Source organism: Amyelois transitella, chromosome 31, assembly GCF_032362555.1.
Source record: "Amyelois transitella isolate CPQ chromosome 31, ilAmyTran1.1, whole genome shotgun sequence".
NCBI classification, from domain to species: domain Eukaryota; kingdom Metazoa; phylum Arthropoda; class Insecta; order Lepidoptera; family Pyralidae; genus Amyelois; species Amyelois transitella.
The window spans coordinates 4,298,652-4,321,912 of NC_083534.1; the positions used below are offsets into that span (position 1 = coordinate 4,298,652).

Here is a 23,261-nt window from a genome sequence, read left to right on the forward strand (position 1 = left end):
AATTTTTGATAACTTTATTTCGTGTCGATAAACAAAACCTTTTTGAAGCGTAAACACACAGGAAACTTTACTCTGACAGAGGTTTTAAGACTGACCTGTGACCACGAAAGTAGCCTGATACTCTGGTATCATATACATACGCGAATTAGGTATTTTTTCTTCGTTGTAGCAATCAAACTTCTTCATGAGCTTATTATTGCCAGTGTCGAGTTTTAGTCAGCCCTTATAACAAACTATACATCTTATTACTATATAGGTCTACAAAAACATCAAATGTCACTAATTTTGTTATTGTAACACTCCAACACTCATGCTTGTCCACTAAGACAGAATAATCAATAATCCACACTTAAAAATCATTAATCGTCGATCGAAAACATATTTTGAAAAAAAAAAATTACAGCATAAACAACATGACGTTTGAGTTCCCGCCAAAAGCTTACTGAACTCCCTACAATATCGGTACTAGTGACACCTCTTTGTCTAGTAATTTTTCCCTGTATGTTTAACGCTAAAAAATAAACATTTAATAAATAATAACAATATAGTAGGTACACGAACTAAGTGCGTTCATTGTTCGAGAGTGATATAATTAAGCTAGGAATTGCGAAACATACACGATTATTTATAAAATCCGGTCAAATACAAGTTCGCATCGCTTGCTATTGCTAGGGATCTATATAATCTGGTAGGATAATATTTTTAGTTTTTTTTATTAGTAAATTCGCCGTTTTTTTTAAATGCATAGATATAGGTACTTATTTGAATTTTTCAGATTAATTCTTGTCTTTAAGTCGCATACACGGCAAAAATTTCAAACAACGTATTTTTGATGTCATTTCCGAAATACATTGAAGTATTATTTGATATAATAATTTAAAAAATACATTAGCTGATACTAATATAGTAATTTTGATACTTTGGCAAAATGTTATCAAATTTATATTTAGAAAATAAAAGCGATATTACGTTAGGTATATGAAAATTATATCCACGCAGTTGACTTTTAACATAATATTATGCAAACTTAACTACTTGCTAAATGCCTAAATCAAAATGGATGGGTTTGTTTATAGGTAATGATTTTATTGTGAAAATGCATAATGCGACATAACGGTGATAACATATCTCAAAAAAAAAAAATAAAGATTTTAAACCTTACTACTACTTTAAATAGATTTTATTGCTATCCACCCCGCCGTACTTATTAACCGCTGACCGCTGAAACAATTTTTCTATAAACACAATATCCTCCTTCTGTCGCGGTCGGGTAAATAGAAAAACAAATGAAAAACCCACCAATTATAATTTTTGATCGAAACCGTATCTTTATCAGTATCGCTTACACTGTATTAATTTATCTAAAGGCATAACTTAATAATTTTTATAAATAAAAAGGGAACCGCCTCAAATCGATATCCTCCTTTTTTCAAATAGATATCCTCCTTTTTTGAAGTCGGTAAAATTTCTAGAACCTTCTACCAAGTGCAACAAACACTTTCCTGCGAACCGCATCAAAATCGGTTCAGCACAACGCAAGATAATGTCGGGCAAACATACATACTACTTTTTGGAGGCGGTTAAAAACTGTTGAATATATGTATATATTTTTTTTATTTTTGGTTTCAACCTAACCTCTTAACGAGTACCCCAAAACCGCCGTGCAGTGCACGTTTGGATGTAAGTAAATTTGAAGACACCCCGTCGCCATTTTGGATCAAGTTATGTTCCTGCAATTACTTTTACCATTTTACACATAACACAATGGATTAAATAAATGTGTTTATTTTGGATAAAAAACTATTTCATGTTGAAATTTGTCAATAGTAAAGATGTTATTAAGGTAAGCTTCAGTACATACATACATACATAAAATCACGCCTCTCTCCCGAAGGGGTAGGCAGAGACTACATCTTTCCACTTGCCACGATCTCTGCATACTTCTTTCTTTTATAAATTTACATAAATCCTGTTTTATCGATGTAACTGTTAAAATATATTATATTTATTCATACATTTTCTAAGTCTTTCTATGACCACGATAAAATATATATATAGTATCGTTGAGTTAGCATCTCGTAACACAAGTCTCGAACTTACTTCGAGGCTAACTCAATCTGTGTGATTTGTCGCATATATATTTATTCATATTTATAAACAACAATAAAAACAAATTTATCGCGTCTCTAACCCTTCCTACTGACAAAACTCAAGACATACAACACAACCAAAGATCGGATATTCGGATGCATATTTACCTAAAGTTGGGGTGTTGGGTTAGTATGGAACGTACTTCTGTACCTCAAAAATTCCGGGATTCGGCATTGATACACTTAATGTTCTAATTATGTATTCGAATGCAAATTTACCTAAAATATCACGCGGTATAATTCTAGAATCCCGGTAGGTAGGTAATTTTTTAATAAATATGATCAATTCATCACTTATGTTTATAAAGGTGTTTATCATACCTAATAATAAGTTTCAATTTCTTGTATAATAAAATTTCCAGGATTCAAAATGATTCGAATCCCGAAAGCAAGAAGCCGCCTCCATACTTTCTTAGCCAAAATAGTTTAGGTAAATATGCATCCGATTATCCGATCTCTAAACACAACACACATCTACCCTCCCAAAAAAAAAAAATGTTCACCCCGCGTTTTAACGAATCGATCAGCGCCATCTACCGGTGGTAGGACTGCAGCTTCTCGCAGCTGGGCGTGCGCAGCTTCTGCGCGTCCGCGTACTGGCGCGAGTCGCCGAAGTTGCGCGCCTTCCACGCCATGCTGTCGCGGTAGTTGCGCTCGCGCTGGCACGCGTGCCGCAGCCCCACTGCAGCGTGCAAAGTGTGTTATGATACTTGTTTATATATATATATATCAAGGGATAGGCTTACAAACTTGGGATTCTTTTCTAGGCGATGGTGATATATTTATAAATAACATACATTTTGACGGCCTCTGTGGCGCAGCGCCAGTACCTACCCTTTTCTGTGACACCGGAGGACCCGGGTTCGAATCCCGGCCAGGGCATGTTGAGAAAATAACTTTCTCTGATTGGTCTGGGTCTTGGATGTTTATCTATAGAAGTATTTGTTGTAAAATATAGTATCGTTGGGCTACTCTTAACGCAAGTCTCGAACTTACTTCGAGGCTAACTCGTGTAATTTGTCCAGTATAAATATATTTTTTTTATACAGACATACATATGTTCACGTCCATATCCCTTGCGGGGTAGACAGAGCCAGACTGAATGGTCACGTTCAGGTAGTTGGCTATATAGTGACAGTTGCGCTATCCCTTAGTCGCCTTTTACAACATCCATAGGAATGAGACGGAGTGGTCCTATTCTATTTTTTTATTAGTGACGCGAACCACACGGCATTTATTTATCGTTTTATAAATCTATATAATTATCCGTGCTATATATGTATATCCGTGTGGTTCCTGGCACCAATATAGGCTTATAAATTTGAGCTTCTTCTTTTATATATATATATATAAATCTAAATTTATTGTATAACTCACCAATATATTCCTCTTCTATGGCCATCTCGAGTCTCCGCAACGATCCCTGATAGTCCGTGTGGAAATTCTCCTTAACATAATACGGGACCTGGAATTATAATAAAAAAAAACATTACAGACAATTTTAATGCCGTGTGGTTCCCGGCACTAATATAAAAAATAATAGCACCACTCCATCTTTCATTACCATGGATGTCGTAAAAGGCGACTAAGGGATATGCTTATAAACTTGGTATTCTTTTTTTAGGCGATGTGCTAGTAACCTGTCATTATTTGAATCTAAATTCTATCAATATAATATAAATCCAACGGATGAACGTGGCCTATCAGTATTTTCTAGAGTTTAGGCTCTGTCCGCCCCGCAAAGGATATAGACGTGATTAAATGTATGAATGTATTATCAGGAAAAAAAATGTTTTATGCTAGACCTTCTGTAAACTTTAAAATCCAAACAGTTTCATAGTTCTTAATTATGGGACACTTCATATCACTTAATAATTGTCATACATACATTCCGGATTGACTACATCAACAATCACAAGCCCACCTTCAGATTGACAGTCTCCCTGGGCACCGGGTACTTGGCGCCGGGCGTGAGGCTGAACACCGGCTCGCTGATGAAGAAGCCGGACATCATGGAGAGCAGCACCAGCACCAGCACGGGCAGCAGCTGCACCAGCCCCGCGTGCGCCTCGCGCGGCGCCGGCGAGCGCGCGCGCCGCCGGTACGCGGCCGGCCCGCCGCCGGGGAACGCTGCGGAGGGCGTCCCGTTTAGCGTTGAAAATTCCGAAAGAAACAAATTGTTTTTTACGGTGAAAGACACGTTTTCTCGCTTTTACCGTTTTATTGGTTTGTTACATTGAAATATATCAGAATAAAACCTTGAGGAAAAAACAGTTTTATTGAGATTTTCGTCGTTTTTTTCGAAAAATAAAAAAAAAACGATTGGATTGAAACACGTTTAATTACCAATATAAAAAAAAAATTAAAATTTTTCAAACAATGATGCATATTGTAAGAAAATCAATACTTTACCGTTTCATTAATAAAAAACATGAAATATTTCATTCTTATTTTTCTTGAAATTTTCGTAAAAAACTTGTACAAATACGAGGGAATTTGAAAAAAACAGGAAAATTTCCCGCTTTTTCAACACGTTACACTCAACATCCGATAGGCATGATGGCAATAGGCTATTACACTCTTTTTTGAAAACTGTTTTAAATCAATCCTGAGACTGTGTTATACCTATAGAATTTTTATTAAAATTTTTTGAAGCCGAAAAGTGCTCTAAAAACGATTTATTATTTATGATTTTGTATTTTCGCGCGAAAACGCCATCCGCCATGCTGTTTTGACTCGTGACGTCATACTTTTAGTAAACAATACGGCTCTACATAAGACTAAAGTAAAAAGATTTTTGTAATAATGAATTACAATACATATTGTTGGTGTCTTGTTCCTGAATGCAAGAATACAAGTATAAAAACACCAGAAAAATTGTGGATTCCACTGCCAAGTGATATTAAAATGAGAAACACTTGGTTGAAATTAGCAAGAAGAGTCTTCCGGACCTGATTACAAAAAATAGGTTATGTTGGATTGGTTGTGTAATAATTTACCTATTATAATTGTGTATTGTAAGAGAATGTTTAATACAATAAATACTTACATCGCTGTTTTAACATTTCTTAACTCAGCAGAACAGAAATCGGGATTGGACGCAAAAAATTTCGCCACCATCAACGTATTAATCCTCGGTAGATTTATATTGTCTGCTTTCACAAAACCGTCTTCCATGTTTCTATTAAATTATTAAAGAGTAAAAACCCAAAAACGTGATAGAAATTTTAAAATTTCAAAATAAACAGATCCTGACATCATCAATATGTTTTCGATTTGATATTTGTTTACTAAAAGTATGACGTCACGTCAGTACCCAACATGGCGGATAGCGTTTTCGACTTTTGAAGAACAGATTAAAAAAGAGGATTTTTTAAATTGAATTATAAAATCCATATTGCACTTTTATGAATAATGATCGATGTTTTTCTTTTATTTTTTACAAAATCTATAAGATACGTGCATTTTTATATTTTTTTTTACATGGTGTAAAATAGCCTATTTTATGTTTATGTTTTTGTTTTAATTTAGTTTCACAACGACTAAAACATTGGTCAAATGATGGCGGCAATAAACTGCCTGAGACAACATGACATTGTATTTTATGCATTGACATTGACATTTGTATTTTATGCAATGAAGTTTGAATCTTAGGTACCTACTCATATTATTGATGAAATATTTATTTGCAAAGTTATAACAAGCGCCATCTATCACTATGCATGTGAACAAAAAGCGACTCGCGCTTTGCTCCGTGTTTGCAGCCATTGTATTATTGTATTGTCTTTGATATACCACAGTGAACCACGACATTGTTGTTTTATTTAACTTACTAAAGACGATCCAGTTTATATATCATATTAAATTATCAACTATAAATAGGAAAGTTTGTGAGTATGTCAATCGGAATGTCAGTATAGATGTTTGTTACTCTTTCACGCAAAAACTACTGAACCTATTACGATGAAATTTCGTATGTAGTAGCTGAACATCCAGAATAACATATAGGCTACTTTTTATCCCGGAGTTCCCGCAGGAGCGGGACTGATAGGGTTTCCATGCGGACGAACTCCCGGGCGGCCTATAGTAAATAAATAAATTAGTTGAAGCATAAACACAAAGCAGATATACAAGGAGAGTGGAGGGAAAGGTCGGAGTGGGAAGACCTAGACGAACGTATCTTGATCAAATTAAGGACGTCCTGGCAAAGGGTCAGGTCAAAAGTACCCGGAACCGCCGAGCTTGCATGAAGAGAGTTATGAACGTGGATGAAGCGTAGGAAATGTGCAGAGATCGTGGCAAGTGGAAAGAGGTAGTCTCTGCCTACCCCTCCGGGAAAGAGGCGTGATTTTATGTATGTATGTATGTGCCGTGTGGTTCCCGGCACCAATACAAAAAAGAATAGGACCACTCCATCTCTTTCCCATGGATGTCGTAAAAGGCGACTAAGGGATAGGCTTACAAACTTGGGATTCTTTTTTAGGCGATGGGCTAGCAACCTCTCACTATTTGAATCTCAATTCTATCATTAAGCCAAATAGCTGAATGTGGCCATTCAGTCTTGTCAAGACTGTTGGCTCTGTCTAGCCCATAAGGTATATAGACGTGACCATATGTATGTATGTGTGTAAGTATGTATAAACACAAAGTACAGTCACAGACCTGTAGCCCCGAAGAACATGTTGAACAGCTCCTCAGCGGTCAGGTCGGATTCGAACCCGCGCGCGTAATACTGGTGATGCGCGTGCGCCTGTTGCACCGGCTCTTCACCGCGCAGGTCGTACTGCTTCCTCTTGTCGGGATCCGTGAGAACCGCTGCAGCGTTGCCGATTGCCTGGTAGAGTTATGAATAAATAAATATATACGGGACAAATTACACAGATTGAGTTAGCCTCGATGTAAGTTCGAAACTTGTGTTACGAGATACTAACTCAACGATACTATATTTTATAATAAATACGTATATAGATAAACATCCAAGACCCAGGCCAATCAGAGAAAGTTCGTTTCTCATCATGCCCTGGCCGGGATTCGAACCCGGGACCTCCGGTGACACAGACAAGCGCACTACCGCTGCGCCACAGAGGCCGTCGTTATGTTTTATATGACCATGGATCCTGGATTGGGTGAGTCAGGTTTTCACACGAAACGATTCCTGTCTGACCTCCGCGACCTTTGCGGGGGAACCTGACCCGTGTTGGATCGATACATATGATCACGTCTTTATCCCTTACGGGGTAGACAGAGCCAACAGTCTTGAAAAGACTGATAGGCCACATTCAGCTGTTTGGCTTAATGATAGAATTGAGATTCAAATAGTGACGGGTTGCTAGCCCATCGCCTAAAAGAAGAATCCCAAGTTTATAAGCCTATCCTTTAGTCGCCTTTTACGACATCCATGGGAACGAGATAAAGTGGTCCTATTCCGTTTTTTATTGGTGCCGGGAACCACACGGCACATGGAACGATCATGGTTACACATCCAGTTGCCTGAATGTGCAGTTCACATCACGAAGTTCGTGAAAGCATCGGTTATTTTACAAACTAATAGAATAGATTATTTTCAAAATTGGATAAAGGTATTTAAGCTTATTGACGTCACTACACTTAAATCTATTTATATCTACTACCGCGCATGTTTAGAAGAAGCGGCGGAACAAACTACACTGCAGCATTTCACAAATCACCCGATGTCAATTTACAAATATTTATATGTAGATCTCTTAAAACTAAATTGTGGACGAATGCACAATGTCCACAAATGTCTCGTGTCACAATGTTTGTCTCCTTACTCCTCCGAAACGGCTTTACCGATTTTAACCAAATTTTGCATGCATATTTAGTAGGTCTGAGAATATCTGTTTTTCATACCCCTTAGTGAACTTTTTTTTTTAACTAGAAATTACTTAAAAGTTATTTATATGGCAAAACAACGTTTGCCGGGACAGCTAGTAACTTCTAAAATAGTCATTGGTACGTGGCCAAGGCGGGATTCGAACCTATGCCTCCGTACAGGTATAGTATTTACCTTAAAAGCCTCTGCAGCTCCTGGAGCATGATTCTTGTCTGGATGGAGCTGCAAAGCGAGCTTCTTATAAGATTTCTTGATGTCAGAGTCAGTAGCCTCTTTCGTCACTCCTGCAATAATTAATGTTTAATGAATGAGTGGCAGGATCCTTTATGGCATTATGAAATATTATAAATAATAAACCATTTAGTTATTTATTTGACGTCAACCAATGTTGTGAAACCAAAAGATACGACAAATATTAAGTGTTGTTTGAAGTGTTCCATAAAGCATGAATTTTGAATTAGATGTCAGCAACACTAATATTTATAACTAGCTGTGCCTGCGACTTCGTCTGCGTTGAATTGTCATTTGGGCATCATTGAAGCCCTCAAGGATGAATATAATTTTGTCACAATTTTCTCACATTTTCCATTTATTTCTTTGCTCCTTATAGTTGCAGTGTGATGTTATATAGCCTTAAGCCTTCCTATATAAATGGTTTATTCAATGCAAGAAGAATTTTTTAATTCTAACCAGCAGTTCCTGAGATAAGCGCGCTCAAACAAACAAACAAACTCTTCAGCTTTATAAAATTCAAAATTTTTATTCATTATAGTAGGATAATTGGTTGACGTCAAATAAATTACTTAAAACTAAGTTAACTGCCGCTTCCAAGGCGTCAGTGCAGAAGAAGCGGTAACAAACTGCACTGCAGCATTTTCTTCTTATATATAATATTAATTATATAAAGTCAGCTAGTCTAAAGGGTTACATCATTGTTATGTTTTTTCTTTCTGTATCCTTAATCTTTACTAATATTTTCCATATCATCATCTCCTCGTTCAGTCGACTGTTCACCGCTGTGTATTCAATCTAGTTTCCTCACGGTCTTTTGCCATCTGCAGCAATCTTTTACCAGTTTTAATGCATGCATTTAATGTGCTGTGTGGTTCCCGGCACCAATATAAAAAAAGAATAGGACCACTCCATCTCGTTCCCACGGATGTCGTAAAAGGAGAATAAGGGATAGGCTTATAAACTTGGGATTCTTCTTTTAGGCGATGGGCTAGCAACCTGTCACTGAATCTCAATTCTATCATCAAGTCAAAAAGCTGAATGTGGCATGTCAGTCTTTTCAAGACTGTTGGCTCTGTCTACCCCGGCAAGGGATATAGACGTGACTATATGTATGTATTTTAATGCATTAAAGAATAGAATATTTATTTGTTTATGAAAAGGTGTAAAATAAAATATATTTCCTCCCAGTCAGCCATTTATTCTACAGAGACTTTTGTCTTGAGATGATCTTTGATTCCACCGGTCCATTGGGCTAAAGACCATGAATGACAAATTACACAAACAAAATCTACTAATTAAACAGACTCACCCAGAATTTCATAGTAGTCTTTACATTTAGTATTTATGCGTCTCACGGCTGCAATCTGTTCCGAGGTGTACTCCCGCTGTGGTGGCTGATGGTTGGGTCTCCTCTTCCTGACCTCCTCGTTGCTTGAAGAGGGACTGGTCGGCGGCGTTCTCTTCCGTTCCGTTCCAGAACTCGCGGCGGCCCTGACTCTCGTAAGAAATTCTTTTGCCTTAGCAGTGGGATACAATCTCTCAGCTTTGAGAAGAAATCTCTCGGCTTTCTCCACGTTCCCAGCGGCGAAGGCTATTTGGGCCACTTCAATGCACTTTTCAGCCTCGTCCTTGTCTTCAATTGTCATTTTAATTCAAGGAGTTTGTCGTTTGTGTAACACAATACTATTGCAACTATATTGCAGTAACGAAGGCAAGGAGAAAGTGGCGTCAACCACCCGTTCACCACGTAAACTTGGTCTGTTAATCTAATTAGGGTAATTTAATGATTACTTCGATTTGTTAACTCGAAATGCGTAATTATTAAAAATTAATCAACAATACCCCAATGACATCAAAAAAAAGAACCAAGAAAAATCTTGGACTACAGTAATGACAGTGACAGTTGTGACATTTTGTTTCATAGACAAACGCTATGGTTGCCAAAATCCATAACTCTACATAGGTAGGTATCTCAATCGTTTGTCCGATTTATAGCTGGAATCGACTACCTTCGATTAAAAAAAGCCATAATGTGTATGTCGCGGAGTAGTTTTATCCTAGAAAGTGTTTTTTTTTGTCATGGAGCTGGCGATAAACAACTATGTAGGCTAAGCTGTGGACTTATGTACTTACTTGGGTTTGCCTAAATACGTTCCAAAGAGCGGGTAAGGTAATTAAATGAAACGACAGCATTTTATTCAACTCAGGTGTTTATTCGCTTTATCGGCTCTTACGACATCTACGAGGAGCCACATCATTACTTTTCATCATCTTTTTACAAAAGAAAGAACCGAGTAAGATTTAATAAATATTATATTCAAATCACAATCATCAGGTCATCACACAGTCGCATGAGAGAACTACTTCATAAATCATAAAGTAGTTTGATTGGTTAGAATCTTCCATTGTCTTCCAGTGGCTATGATGATGACGATCACATTATAATTAATAACAATCCTCAAAACTTAATACAAAACACTTGAACTGTATTTCTGATTAATTACGGGGTTAACCATTTACGAACATTGACAAGTTAGGTATTTTGTATAGCCTGGGAAGTGAAACTATGCTCTTGTTCCATGAGCGATAGCGATGAACGGGAGAAGCATTAAGTAAAAACCTGACTTATAAAATCAAGGATCATTAATGACATAAGGGCCCCAGGCACTAGCGTCTTCTACAAAGAGATAGGGACGCAATTGGAACTCACGCCAAAACAAAGTTCATTGTTAATTTATGCAGTAAATAGCACTGCAGGTGCAGCATCCACAAAATCATGCCTGGAACTGATAAGATTAAAATAAAGTAGTATATTAGTCTGTCTGCAATCTTGATGTACATCTTATATCGATAATAAACATAACATCATCCCTTTTGTCGCATCCCTAATTACTAAATTCCGCTTGCCATAATCGAGATTAGTCAATCTGAAAAAAAAAAACAGCTATGTTTGTAGACTTGTACATGCATCATACATATATACATTATCATCACGTCTATATGGCTTTGCGGGGTAGACAGAGGCAATAGTTTTGGAAAGAGTGAAAGGTCACGTTCAGTGACGGAATTCTAAAATTCCTGGCAAAGTGGAATTAGACCCTGCCCACCCCAGATAACAATAGTGATCATGGAAATTGGTGAGGCTCACCGTCATCGTCATTACCGTTGCCCATGCCCAACAGAGGGCCCAGCGATTGGCATATCGAACAGCATATGCAAGTCATGCACGCCATCCATGCTGCCGCCGAGAACAGCTTTCCGCAGACTCCGCTATCTTGGGCTGAAAAAAAAAACTACTCTGGACTACTTCAGGAAGAGATCCTAATCATATGAGTGGTTATACATTAAATCCCACATCTTTCCCGGAGGGGTAGGCAGAGACTACATCTTTCCACTTGCCACGATCCCCGCATACTTCTTTCGCTTCATCCACATTCATAACTCCATGCAAAGTCGGCGGTTTCGGGTATTAACTAACTTTGGCCAGGACGTACATACATACATACATACATAAAATCACGCCTCTTTCCCGGAGGGGTAGGCAGAGACTACCTCTTTCCACTTGCCACGATCTCTGCATACTTCTTTCGCTTCGTCCACATTCATAACTCTCAGGACGTCCCTATTTTATTTCAATATTTACCTATACACACATATTGTCACGTCTATATCCCTTGCGGATTAGGTCACACCCTTAGTCTATTACAACATCCACGGGAATGATATGGAGTAGTCCTATTCTAAATTGCCAGGAACCATACGGCATTGTAAGCACTGTAAGTTTTTTATTTAATACTTAACTCGAGGAAGTGAAAATAAAAATATAATATTAATAAAATAAAAACTAACTTACGTGGCCCTTGTTGTTGATAGTATTGTGGTTGTTGGGGATGGTACACGGGTTGTGGGGGCGGGTAGTACATAGGCTGTTGCTGTGGGGGGTAGTACCCTTGAGGTGGATAGCCCTGGAATAAATTATACGCGAATGGATAGGGATATCTGCGAATATGAAGGAATGCCCTTGATTTTGATCAGCAGTAGGATAAAAAGTGCCGTGTGGTTCCCGGCACCAGCACAAAAAAGTATGGGACCACTCCGTCTCTTTCCTATGGATGTCGTAAAAGGCGACTAAGGGATAGGTATACAAACATGGGATTCTTTTTTTGGACGATGGGCTAGCAACCTGTCACTATTTGAATCTCAATTCTATCATTAATCCAAATAGCTGAGCGTGGCCTATCAATCTTTTCAAGGCTGTTGGCTCTGTCTACCCCACAAGGGATATAGACGTGACCATATGTATGTATGTATGTATGTAGTAGGATATAAATGACTAAAAAAGAAAATACATACATACTTACGTACAGTCACTTCTATACACAATACACATATAAAAAATCTCGTCTATATCCCTTACGGGTTAGACAGAGTCAACAGTCTCGAAAAGGCCACGTTCAGCTGTATGGCTTCATGATGGAATTGAGATTCAAATAGTGACAGGTTGCTAGCCCAGCACATTTTTATCGCGCGAAAATGTATTGCTGTTTCGTTTTTTATTATGACGTAAAACGGGACGGCGTACCTACACGTCGGCGTATACAAAGAGCATAAAAGGTTTTACTAAATAAATGTGTCTACTCCTTTAGTCGCCTTTTACGACATACATGGGAAAAAGATGGTAGTGTTCCTATTTTACAGGGCCAGGAATCACATGACTTTCAAGCCAATTCGTCGTCTTCTTAAATATAAGAGTTAACACTTGTCGGTAGAGCGGCTTTCCAGTGAATTTTTATTACCTACTGTTCATTTACCTGCATAATTTTGACGGTAAATTATAGATATTCAGTAAAATAGATACTTTAAAAACCTTAAACAATATTAAAATTGTTGTATATTTAGGTATAAATAATAACAATGTTTATAAACTGATAGAATAATCTGAATTGACATTGATGCAAAAATACAGAACGATTCACGAGGTTTTAACTAAGAAGTTTACATACCTAGGTAGTTAGAAGGATATAGTTACTATATAACATCACAGACTTACATAATCTTAGGTAACCAGAATGATAAAAGATACTTGAAATATGTATTAGTATGTATAGTATTCTACTATCACTACATTTGCTACATCCGAAAGGGTAAATAATGAAGATCTGGTATACATGAAGAGAGTTATGAATGTGGATGAAGCGAAGGAAATATGCAGAGATCGTGGCAAGTGGAAAGAGGTAGTCTCTGCCTACCCCTCCGGGAAAGAGGCGTGATTTTATGTATGTATGTATGGTATACATGTTAATTTAAGATCTTGTTGTTCTCATATTATGCAATTAAAAATTTGAATTTGAATATAACCGTGTGAAATTATTACTATGCATACATCTATACTAATATTATAAAGCTGAAGAGTTTGTTTGTTTGAACGCGCTAATCTCGGGAACTTCTGGTTCGAATTGAAAAATTGTTTTTGTGTTTAATAGACCATTTATTGAGGAAGGCTTTAGGCTATATAACATCACGCTGCAACTATAAGGAGCGAAGAAATAATGGAAAATGTGGAAAAAAACACGGGGAAAATTATTCATGCTTGAGGGCTTCAATGATGCCCAAAATAACTTTTAAACGTATAACAAAATATGAACTTGGGGTTCTTCTTGTAAGCGATGCGACCTACTAACAACCTGTCACTATTTGAATCTCAATTCCATCATTACCTAAGCCATACAGCTGAACTTGGCCTTTCAGTCTTTTCAGGACTGTTGACTTTGTCTAACCCGTAAGAGATGAAGACGAGATTATATGTATGAATGTAAGCAGTCATAATGCCAGCTGAATAATATCACATCTGATAAGAATACAGTTCAAAGATATGTCGTTATCCCTCTATCAAAAAATCACAAGCTCATAGTGTGACTGACAACTATGTGAACCTTTTTATTGTAATACACTAGCTGTGCCCGCGACTTCGTCCGCGTGGAATAGTTATTGTGGGCATCATTTAAGCCCTCAAGGATGAATAATTTACCATGTTCTTTTTCACATTTTCCATTATTTCTTCGCTCCTTATAGTTTCAGCGTGATTTTATATAGCCTTAAGCCTTCCTCGATAAATGGTCTATTCAACACAAAAATAATTTTTATTTCGAACCAGTAGTTCCTGAGATTAGCGCGTTCAAACAAACAACTCTTCAGCTTTATAATATTAGTATAGATTAGCGATACAGAATTTCAGTCTGTGGCAGATTTACAATGAAATAATTGTCGGAGATGGCGCACTGAACATAAATGAAATTCATTTAACTAAATCTGTTACATTAAATTTTTTCTACTCTAAAATATGACGGATTATATATTTTTCAATTGTCAAATATTTTCTGAGCTACTACATACATACATCACGTCTTTTTCCCTTACGGGGTAGACAGAGCCAACAGTCTTGAAAAGACTGATAGGCCACGTTCACCCTTTTTGGCTTGATGATAGAATTGAGATTCAAATAGTGACAGGTTGCCAGCCAACGCCTAAAAGAAGCATCTCAAGTTTATAAGCCCATCAATTAGTAGCCTTTTACGACATCCATGGGAAAGAAAAGGAGTGATCCTGTTCTTATATTATTTCCTATTCTAGTGGTTCTTTAGAGAATCGTAAAGTTAGTTAAAATGTTTTAGATGAGATAAACTATTTCTGTTATTCCATCAAAAACGTTTTAATCAACTTTAGCTAACAAAGCGCTAATTTACATGTATAGAAAACCAATGGTATTGTTTTTTATAAATGAAAGATATCAATTATGGTATATCATTTATTTATCGTCAATCTTCCACCAAACATATAATAACAATATAAAACAAATATAAAAAGAATTATATACAAAAAAATAAATTATAAGTAAGTACTATCAACAATCATCTTTTAGTTAATGTGCTTACCACTAAATCCCAAGGTCCCAGATTCTATACACGGTCAGGTCATAATGGAAACTTCTTTTGGTCGGGGATATTAATTAATTTAAATGGTTTTTTTTTTAAATAAATCTAGCCTAGGTCCGAAGTTCGTTCAGTCAGTACATTTCTGTCTTCTAACGACTGTTGGTTCTGTCTACCCCGCGGGGGATACAGACGTCTTATGTTATGTCCGAAGTTCGCTCATGTGGAATTAAAAAAAAAAAAAATTATTTTATTTTTATTTTATATATTTGGATGACCAACAGCAAGTTATACAATCATTAGATTTTCAATTATACATTTAAGAGCCAATTACAGGTCTTCACTAATAAAATTTTTAATTTTAAATTGCATTTTTTATGTTTGTAATCGGGAAATTAGCTAATCTTTATCGACATAAAATTTCATAAAAATCGATCCAATGTATATCCGTGACAGATAGACGGAGAGGCATTAATAACATATAATAACATCAGTTAATAGTTTATGTATGTTTATTTATTAATAAGTTTATACATATATATTTAGTGGATAGGTATTACTACTTTTTACTGAATTATCTAGTTCCTTTATTGTTTGCCGATGGCTGGAAGAGATGCCTTCATGGGATAAGTCCGCTATTGCAAGTGATTTGTATCTTTTATAAGTATGTTCTTCTCATAGTGTAAATTTCTATGCAATAAAGATATTACAAACAAATAAACATCGTTGGGTCGCTCAAACTTCATTTAATCCACAATATACATATTTATACAGGGTGACATTTAAAACATCCGCATCCTTTTAAACATAGACTATACCCATGCTTCTGAGCCGTTTGAGATATTTTTTATTTAAATTAAAAGACATCATTTTGAAATTTAAAAACCCTCAGAAACTACGCACACACACGCTTTATTAAAGACCAATACTACAAAAAGAAATTAAAACTAAACATGTAAATAAATGTCTGAAAAATAAATTATTTTTCTAGTATCAAGATCAAGTAAAGTACAGAGTTGTCGAGATTGCTCAGCTGAATGAATTGTGTCGTTGACCTCTGAATCTTACGCGTCGCTATTCCGCCGGCCGGGGTGATATTACGTATTTAGAATCGTGGATTTTGATACTTTTATTTTTTTTCGTACTTTCTGAAATATGGACCGATATTTTTCTTTTAACGTTTTTAAATATCCTTTAGATGAGTACACTTAACAGTTAAATTTATGCAGTTGAATTAAAAGTCACCCTGCATATATATATCCTACAATTAAAACATTCACAATTTAGCCTTACTCTCAACCCCCTCTAATCCGTACAGCAAAAACTGTGTCACAAAACCGGCGACTCTCTCCGGATTAACAAAATGCACATCGTGACCCCCCTCCACTCTTCTGACCCTATAATTGTTCGCTTTAAAACTACCCTCGTCTAGTAAAAACTCCGCGTTCCTATATAAGCCTTTTTTGATTGAATTTTCCGCCATTATGCTCAATGTGGGCGTAGTGATACTGGTAAATACCCGTTTCAAATGTTCGGGAGAGAATGGAACGGCCGCGATGTATTTGTATCGGCGGTCGGAGGTGAATCTGTAAAGGAAATAAGCGATCCCAACTAATAATATTATACTATAAAGTAGTAAGTGATAGACTATAAAGTAAATTTAATTTTCATCATTGCATTTTTTAATTTTCATTATTTCATTTTTTAATTTTCATTATTTCATTATTTCATTTTTTAATTTTCATCATTTCATTTTTTTAATTTTCATGCCAATTTAATTTTTTTTAATTTTATGCCACGCGGGCGTATAGGAGAGATTAGAAAAAAATGATAGGACCATATCATCTCTTTCCCATGGATGTCGTAAAAGGCGACTAAAGCATATGCTTATAAACTTGGTATTCTTCTTTTAGGCGATGGGCTAGCAACCTGTCACTATTTGAATCTCAATTCTATCATTAAACCAGACAGCTGAACGTGGCCATTCAGTCTTCACAATACTGTCGACTATATCTACCCTGCAAAGGATATACACGTGATCATATGTATGAATGTAAATTGTAAAATAAATTAAATTCACAGCGAACGGCAGTAAACTTAGTTTTAAGTAATTCATTTGACGTCAACCAATGTCGTTAAACCATACGTTTTGACAATTATTAAGCGATACGAAGTATCCCTATAATAATGAATAAAAAATTTGAATTTGAACGGTTAGTTAAATAAAATTGACTCGTACCTGACTCTACCCCGCCCGGCTGGTTCAGTCATTCTGTCTACTGTATCGGCTGCAGTCTTTTCGGTGAGACCTCTGTTCTCTTTAATCGAGTCTATCGCCTGTTATTATTAAAATAATTCATTAATAAATCATTCCTGCACTAGCACCTAGGTCATAACTGAAAATCAGCGTATTGCTCTACAACAATAAATTCGTTGAGTTGTGACCTTTTTGTATTGCTGCAACTCACACCCTAATTAATTTGTATTTCATATGAAATTGTAAATCGTGTGTAGCAAATCAAATAAATGAATTATCTATCTATCTATCTAATAATTAAGGACGTCCTGGTAAAAGGTCAGGTCAAAAGTAGTCACTAAGTTGTTGAAGAAAATGCTGCAGTGCAGTTGGTTACCGCTTCTTCTGCACTGACGTTTTGGAAGCGGCAGTAAACTTAGTTTTTAAGTAATTTATTTGACGTCAACCAATGTTGTGAAACCAAACGTTTCGACAATTATTAAGCGATATGATAGTATCCTATAATAATGAATAAAAATTTTGAATTTGAATTTGAGTACCTGAAACCGCCGAGCTTGCATGAAGAGAGTTATGAATGTGTATGAAGCTAAGGAAGTGTGCAGAGATCGTGGCAAGTGGAAAATGTAGTCTCTGCCTACCCCTCCGGGAAAGAGGCGTGACTTTATGTATGTATGTATGTATTATTGAAATAATTCATTAATAACTAGCTGGTCCCGGCAAACGTTGTTTTGCCATATACTTAAATGTTAATTATTTTTAAGTAATTTCTAGTTAAAAAATAAAAAATACACTGAGGGATATGAGAAATACTAGATGTTGGTTGATTCTCAGAGCTACTAAATATGCTCACAAAATTTCATGAGAATCAGTCAAGCCGTTTCGGAGGAGTACGGGAACTTCTTTTTGTGTTGAATAGACCATTCATCGAGGAAGGCTTTAGGCTATATAACATCACGCTGCAACTATACGAAGCGAAGAAATAATGGAAAATGTGAAAGAAAAAAACGGGGAAAATTATTCACTCTTGAGGGCTTCAATGATGTTCAAAATAACTATTCCACGCGGACGAAGTCGCGGGCACAGCTAGTATATAAAAGTTAGTATTCCTCACCTGCCGCCTGGTATAAGAAGGTGCCTTTTCTTTAGGCGAATTCAATTTCTCGTACTGCTCGTAAAAAGCCGTAAACGATCTGTGGTACCTGAAATATATATATTATATGTATATAATATATATACGGGACAAATTACACAGGACCAATCCATCTATCTCCCATGGATGTCGTAAAAGGCGACTAAGGGATAGGCTTACAAACTTGAGATTCTTTTTTAGGCGATGGGTTAGCAACCTGTCACTATTTAATCTCAATTCTATCATTAAGCCAAATAGCTGAACGTGGCCTATCAGTCTCTACAAGACTGTAGGCTCTGTCTATCCCGCAAGAGATATAGACGTGATTATATGTATGTATGTATGTATGTTATATTAGAACATTATTTAATAATGTACTCACCATTCAGCAAACTTGCTGGGTGGCACTGTTATGTGTTTAGTGACAGGATCCAGCTCCACCACCTTGGCTATTGAACCGCGGTACGATAAATCGTATAGTTTACCTGGAATGTTACAATTAGAAAGAGGCTTTCCTTGAAGTTGGTTTGCCGTGTGGTTCCCGGCACCAATACAAAAAAAAATTCTATCATTAAGCCAAATACGTGGCCATTCAGTCTTTTGTGAAAAATGTGAAAAAAGGGAAAATTATTCATCGTTGAGGGCTTCAACGATGCCCAAAATAACAATTCCACGCGGACGAAGTCGCGGGCACAGCTAGTATATAATAATACTTGTGTCACTTACACAAACGAAAACTTTAGACATATGATAACTACCACTCCATCACTTTCTCATGGACGTCATAAAAGGCGACTTAGGGAATAGGCTTGTAGCGGGAGCGATGATTCGGCTCGACCGCCTACAAAGGGAAGATCTTCCAGGCTAGTGTTATGCCTGGGGAACCGCGGCTCCGACGATGATGAGTCGGAGGTTGTATTTATGCTCCAATCCGTGAAATCTTAGCTATCGCGATTTAGACTCATCGCTGCTATTGGCTTAGCGCTTCATTCTCTTCGCTATGAGTGACAGATAGCGTTACCCAAGCGACAAGCTCGCTAATCTGAAAACACCTTTTCACAAAACTGAACTTTTAACACTAAACAAAATCTCACCAATGAGCGTCCCGAGCGAGTGTCCCACGAACGTGAATCTGTCCCAACGGAAATGTCTCACGACCAACGTGACGACGTACACGAGGTCGTAAACGCTGATCATCATGCCGGGCGGATAACTGTCCGATTTGCCATTACCTGGCAGTTCTATTGCTGTAACAATGGCACATACATACATACATATGGTCACGTCTATATCCCTTGCGGGGTAGACAGAGCCAACAGTCTTGAAAATACTGAATGGCCACGTTCAGCTGCTTGGCTTAATGATAGAATTGAGATTCGAATAGTGACAGGTTGCTAGCACGTCGCCCAAAAAAGAATCCCAAGTTTGTAAGCATATCCCTTAGTCGCCTTTTACGACAACAATTGTATAAATAAATATACATACATACATAAAACCACGCCTATTTCCCGAATTCCAAGTTTATACGCCTATCCCTTAGTCGCTTTTTACGACATCCATGAGAAAGAGATAGAGTGGTCCTATTCTTTTTACATCTGATGCCAAGAACCACACGTCACATTCTAAACAAATGTCATAATTACTTGTTAATTCACTATTGTCATAAAAAATATTTGCACAGCTGTTGGAACTCAAATGATATCTCTACATTGCATCGTGTCTATGATAGAAGTCATTCAAGCGATATTTGTACGAATAAACATACATACATATAATCACGTCTATATCCCTTGCGGGGTAGACAGAGCCAACAGTCTTATAAAAACTGATAGGCCACGTTCAGCTATTTAATGATAGAATTGAGATTCATATAAAATGACAGAAAAGAAGAATCCCAAGTTCATAAGCTTATCCCTTAGTCAACTTTTACGACCACCACGGGAAAGTGATGGAGTGGTCGTATTCTTTTTTTCTACTTGTGCCGGGAATTAACCTATATAGTATGATATGATATTCACCTATATAGTAGAATTTATCGGGCAACATTGCCACTAGTGGTCTGAAGGTAGCTGCCGTGTCTCTGGAGCCGTGGACGAGGAGAACTGGAGGGTTCATGCAGTCCCCCCACGCTACCACTGTGAACGAAATGAGTTAAAGTAACGCAATTATTACATAACAATATTTACATGCCATACTTCTGGCGGAACATGCAAGATCACATATATTTCTCACAACCATTTGTGCCATGTTTTAAGTAAATAAAGAATATTTCATTTAATTTAATTTCAATAAAACCTCATTAATATTTGTAGTATGTGAAACCGACGAGATTGCACGAAGAGAGATATGAATGTGGATGAAGTGAACGAAGTGTGCGGGGATCGTGGCAAGTGGAAAGATGTAGTCTCTGCCTACCCCTCCGGGAAAGAGGCGAGGTGAGGGATTTATGTATGTATGTTTAAGATTTGTAGTCAATTCAAATAATTGTGAAGTGGACTTTATTGCACAAAATACTATATAGGGGCAGTAAAATTAGTTTCAAATAATTCATTCAACATCACCCAATGTTGTAAAACCAAAAGATATGACAATTATTTATAGTAGGATTTTTATATAACTTTATTTCACTTTCATTTCAAAATATGTTAACTAGGTATAACAAATAAACAATAATTAAGCAAGATAATGAAGAATGAAGAATAATTAATATGGATCATATTTGGTATATATACAAAACTAGCTTCCATCCATGGATTTCCTTGCATATGAATATTGTTTGTAAATACTTTATTGTACATAACAAATTATTTGCTGTATGTACTAAATAATACATTTAAAAATGCACAATGGCGACCCTATAAGGGATTTATTCCAGTCAACCGTAACATTAACTCAAATTATGTATTGTTATGTTGTAAAAAAAACCATTTAATACTATAAAGTTATAGGATATATTATAAGTAAACAGTGTGAAAAGGAACAAAAATACACAAAACATTTGCATTTTTTTATTTTAGTATGCTGTGTGTGACTGACGTCAATAATTTTTGCTAGCTAACAAACACTGTAATTCGATGTCAGTAAAAGATAAGGTTGGATTATAAAATGCAAATGAACAGACCAAAGTTCAATTTAACAATAACGAAAGATCCCAATTTAATATTTGAAAATTTTTACTCACCACATAACCTGCCCCATGGTGCTTCGATAAACCATTCTTTTTCAGATATACTCATTTTAATAGGTTTTAATTAAAATGTAAATCTTAAAAGTAAACTTTAAACTTCGGTCTTGCCGCTTTTGACTTGTCTTTCTATTTAGCTTTAAGTCAACGCTTCAGATTCAGGGTGAATTTGTTTACTGCGTCACTAATAACCAGCGTGAATTATTTGTAATTACTGAATCATTATTTACACTTTAAATTATCAATTTTTACGAAGAAATGAAAACGAAATTGATAAAGTTTTTCAAGTTATATACGTCAATGTCAATACACAACGAAGATTGACAACGTCACTATTATTTTTCTCTCATTGCTACTGATGAGGTCAAGGCAGGCTAAGATCAAAAACCATCGTCATCGTACATAGTATACATGATTCCATTACTTATTATCATTTCTGCTTTTTCATTATCCTTTTTTTCGAATACATTAGATGGAAATTATTCAAGCTACTTTATGCCACTCGTGTGATACGAAAAATCTCGTTTGTGTCTTGTTTCCTAATTAATTTCAGGAACCCTCTCTTAACCCTACCTACTTTTAACTTCTAGATTCTTACGGTACCTTCATACCCAGTTGTTAAGTGTTTAATTTTTAAATGGTTTGTAAATGGGTAAATCAGTTACCTACCCAATGACTCTTATCATGGTTCGGACAAAAAACGATGCACGAATAGCGATGAATAACTTCTATAATCTTGGAGACTTGAATCGTCAACGCCAAATCGTTCGCGACACATCCAAACAACATCAATGAAATCGATGAAGCGAAATCCATTCGTTATATTTTTTGGCCTGGTGTGTACTCAGCTTAATAAGAGTAACAATACCAATGCCTACATAAAACCAATGAAAAAATATTCTTCAGAGCATAAAACAAAACGTTCCGAAAGAGAAAGAACCAAAGTTTGAATCCATCATTTTAAAAGAGGGCGGGAAGAGAATAGTTTCTAAAAAAAAGAATAGATTGTTTTTAAAAATACACGTTCTTTACAATAAAATAAAAATGAACAAATATTAACTAAGTACGTCGGCTAGGTAGTACCAACAATATAATAATTTAAAACTGATGCAAGTCTTATTTGTACTTATAAGTATACATCGTCTTTATCCTGGGCTCCCGGGGCACACAGAGTAAACAATCTTGAAAAGACTGAACGTAGGCCACTTTCAGCTGAACGGCACAATGATGTTCTTGTTCCTATTTTATTGTATTTGTGTTTTGTATCAGTGAGGACCTGTAATTGACCATTTGTTTCACACACGTGGCGCTATTTTTGTAAACTTCCAAATAAATAAATAATAATAGATTAAGATTAAAATTATGACAAGTTGCTAGCTCATCACCAGAAAAATTAATCCCAAGTTTATTTGACGAAATATTCGTAATGAAATCATTAGTTCTACATTCATTCGTATTTTTTAATGAAGACAATGTGCATTCGTCCACGATTTAGATTTAAGAGATCTATATTTATTTATAGTG

The 23,261-nt window shown here is 36.3% G+C and overlaps 2 protein-coding genes and 1 long non-coding RNA gene across 3 annotated transcripts; all 3 read right to left on the reverse strand.

The window, feature by feature from the left end:
- Positions 1-10,142, reverse strand: LOC106138617 (dnaJ homolog subfamily B member 12). The gene is made up of 6 exons (XM_013339821.2): positions 9,548-10,142; positions 8,179-8,288; positions 6,813-6,984; positions 4,075-4,280; positions 3,528-3,615; positions 1-2,832 (listed from the first exon to the last, which is right to left on the reverse strand). The coding sequence occupies exons 1-6, from the start codon at positions 9,882-9,884 to the stop codon at positions 2,684-2,686; spliced, it is 1,062 nt and encodes a 353-aa protein (XP_013195275.1). The 5' UTR covers positions 9,885-10,142; the 3' UTR covers positions 1-2,683.
- A 239-nt stretch (positions 10,143-10,381) lies between these two features.
- On the reverse strand, positions 10,382-12,203 carry LOC132903886 (uncharacterized). Its single transcript, XR_009657510.1, has 3 exons — positions 12,092-12,203; positions 11,387-11,518; positions 10,382-11,165 (listed from the first exon to the last, which is right to left on the reverse strand). It is a non-coding gene; the product is annotated as an uncharacterized LOC132903886 (long non-coding RNA).
- A 3,014-nt stretch (positions 12,204-15,217) lies between these two features.
- LOC106138595 (serine hydrolase-like protein) lies at positions 15,218-22,044 on the reverse strand. Its single transcript, XM_060953291.1, has 7 exons — positions 21,735-22,044; positions 20,572-20,688; positions 19,648-19,800; positions 18,936-19,038; positions 18,536-18,623; positions 17,407-17,504; positions 15,218-16,753 (listed from the first exon to the last, which is right to left on the reverse strand). Exons 1-7 carry the CDS (start codon positions 21,787-21,789, stop codon positions 16,444-16,446), a joined length of 924 nt encoding a protein of 307 aa, XP_060809274.1. The 5' UTR covers positions 21,790-22,044; the 3' UTR covers positions 15,218-16,443.
- Positions 22,045-23,261: the final 1,217 nt, after the last annotated feature.